The sequence below is a fragment of the Rutidosis leptorrhynchoides genome, chromosome 6 (genome assembly GCF_046630445.1).
Source record: "Rutidosis leptorrhynchoides isolate AG116_Rl617_1_P2 chromosome 6, CSIRO_AGI_Rlap_v1, whole genome shotgun sequence".
NCBI lineage: Eukaryota > Viridiplantae > Streptophyta > Magnoliopsida > Asterales > Asteraceae > Rutidosis > Rutidosis leptorrhynchoides.
Window position 1 is genome coordinate 107286537 of NC_092338.1, and position 2596 is coordinate 107289132.

The 2596-nt window shown below is 30.8% G+C and overlaps 1 protein-coding gene across 1 annotated transcript; it reads right to left on the reverse strand.

Moving 5' to 3' along the window:
• Window positions 1-1608: 1608 nt before the first annotated feature.
• Window positions 1609-2288, reverse strand: LOC139851736 (ethylene-responsive transcription factor ERF017-like). Its single transcript, XM_071840893.1, has one exon. The coding sequence runs from the start codon at window positions 2258-2260 to the stop codon at window positions 1703-1705; it is 558 nt and encodes a 185-aa protein (XP_071696994.1). The 5' UTR covers window positions 2261-2288; the 3' UTR covers window positions 1609-1702.
• Between the last annotated feature and the right edge of the window lie 308 nt (window positions 2289-2596).

Genomic DNA, 2596 nt, shown 5'->3' on the forward strand with positions numbered 1-2596 from the left:
ATTAATTTAATTTAATTAGTGATTATTCTTTAATTGATGAGGGGTGATTAGTGTGAATTAGTGAATATATAAGAAGATTTCTTTTAGGAAGTTGAATGTGTATTATTGAGATTGTTTGTGTGTTGTGTGTTGAGTTTGAAATACATGTTGGCCTATTTATAGGCTTCAAATGTTGGTGATCAACTCCCTCTAGTAAGTTCTACATATTCTCCTATCTTCTAGTTAATACTTCTAAAATATCTAATATTTACTAGCTAATTCTAGTTTCTTCTAATTAATTAATCTACTAACTATATTTAATTAATTCTAGAATAAACTAGAAAAACATTACTATTTTAACAAATACACACGGTTAGGTTTCCTATAAAATGGAAAGTCCTTTTGTACTTTCCATTTTATAGGTTAACCAATATCATTATAAAACATACATAAATTTAGAACAATACTTTATACAATTTGGGATCTTACACATGCAATGTATATGTGTGTACTCTATGAGTTAATGATATTGTTCTACTAAACAATCTTGAGTTTCCCTGCTAATTATAAGATCATGGATTTTAATCTTAAGGTGAAAAATATGTATATATCCTTGAAAAAGTTTGTGTTATGGTAATAACGAGTTAGGGAGTCCGTGTGTTGCGATTTGGAGTAAAATTTCTGAGAAAAGTAGATTAAAAAGGTGCAATAAGACAAGATAGTTGATGCCATCATGTCGTTTGACGTAACTGGAAACTACTATTCACTTAAATTTCAAGTTTTAGTTTAGATTTTAAAATTTAATTTAATTAACAATTTAATTTAATTTAGATTTCAAGTTTTAGTTAAGGTTGCAAAATTCGCTATTCGAGGATTAATTGGTCGAGACTTTGGAATTAGTAATCGGCAATTCAGAGATTAATCGGGGATTATTCGAATTATACTTTATATTTTTAAATAATAAGTTTCAAAAATTATATGTATAAATGTAGAAAAAATCATAAACATAAACTTTAACATAATTGTCTCAAATTGTTAATTTTGTTCAAAAACTCTAAAATTGTAGTTTAAATTTATTTTATAATGTTGACCAAATTTGACTTTGATCGACTTTGTTATCAAATTTGATTTTGACCCATCAACTGACGTTGACCAATTAATTAAACGAATTTTGGTAATCATAACGGATTGCTCTTAAATATGAGTAATCGGGGATTAATCGGGGAGTAATAGGATTTTTTTACAACAATGATTTTAGTATATATGAATAATATTGTCAATGTATGTAGTGGGAGAGAAAACATATTTGCATGGTACATGATAAATCATAATTTCATGTGTACGTATGACTATGGCTATGGCTATCTTATTTGCATGGTACATGATAAATCCTAATTTCATGTGTACGTATGATTATGGGTTACCTCCACAAATAAGGGGAAATTCAGACAATTAGTGCTAATAAAAAACATGACATTATTATAAATTTTGATTAGTACCGTATGCAAAAAATAACTATAATAATAAACGGCTCAGCACCATAAGAACGACCACATTTAACATACGGGTGTCAGCAACTTCAACAGATAAAAATTCTCCAGACTTCAGACTATTTTTCATTTTCATTAGGAGCATGGTCATATGTATGTATATACATATACTTTACATAAGTATATCATATCACGTATACATGTTTAGTTGTAGATTTTTTGCTTCATACAACTTAAAAGTTCCAAAGGTTATACGAAAGGTCTTGCGAGAAGTCGCTTGAATTATCCTCTTCGTACTCAGAATACCTCGGAGATTCAATTGGTGGTGGCCGCATGAAATAATCATCGAAGCCTGGAAATATGCCATAGTCTCTCACATTATTGGTATCATCATATACCATATAATTACTACTAGTGGAGGCGTACGTCTCTGTGGGAACTGTGTCAGACACTGATCGTGATGACGGAGTCTCTGAGCATTGATGTGAACAAATTTGATGTGAGTTGGCAAACTGAGCAGCAGCTGCTTGTATTCTCGAGGGAGAAAAAGTTCTCCCTCCTGGAATATTAGGCGGCTGGTCTGGAAAATTAAGTTTGGCAGAATTGCCTCGTAGACAATAAGCGGCTGCATCAAAAGCTTTAGCAGCCTTTTTCGGACAATCATAGGAGCCTAACCAAATTCGCTCACGAGAGTTAGGCAATCGAATCTCGCACACCCATTTTCCCCATTTTCTCTTTCGAACACCTTTGTATTTTTGCTCATCATGTAAAGAACACTCATGATCACTCATTTCTTATGTAGGTTTCAAGTTGATACAAATTTATAAGTTGTTTGTAAGTTAAATGTCAATGGATGAGAGTATTTATATATGTGTGTTTGTGAGTGTGTTTTTGGAGGCAGAAGAGATGAAGTGGATTTCAGGGTCAACGGGACGCGTTGAAAACCCAAAAGAAACACACGAATGCTATATATAGTTTCTATTGGGTTTATTTTTTATTTAATAACATATAAATTAAAAAAAAAAAAAGTCAAGAAAAATAATTAATACTATTATCTAGAAGATCGAAAGGTACTTGAATAACCATGATATATTTATTTATTTCTATCCATCAATTTAAATAAGAGA

What these genes read in the sequence shown, in the direction of transcription:
- LOC139851736 (XM_071840893.1), bottom strand. Translation starts at nt 2,260, where the DNA reads ATGAGTGATCATGAGTGTTCTTTACATGATGAGCAAAAATACAAAGGT.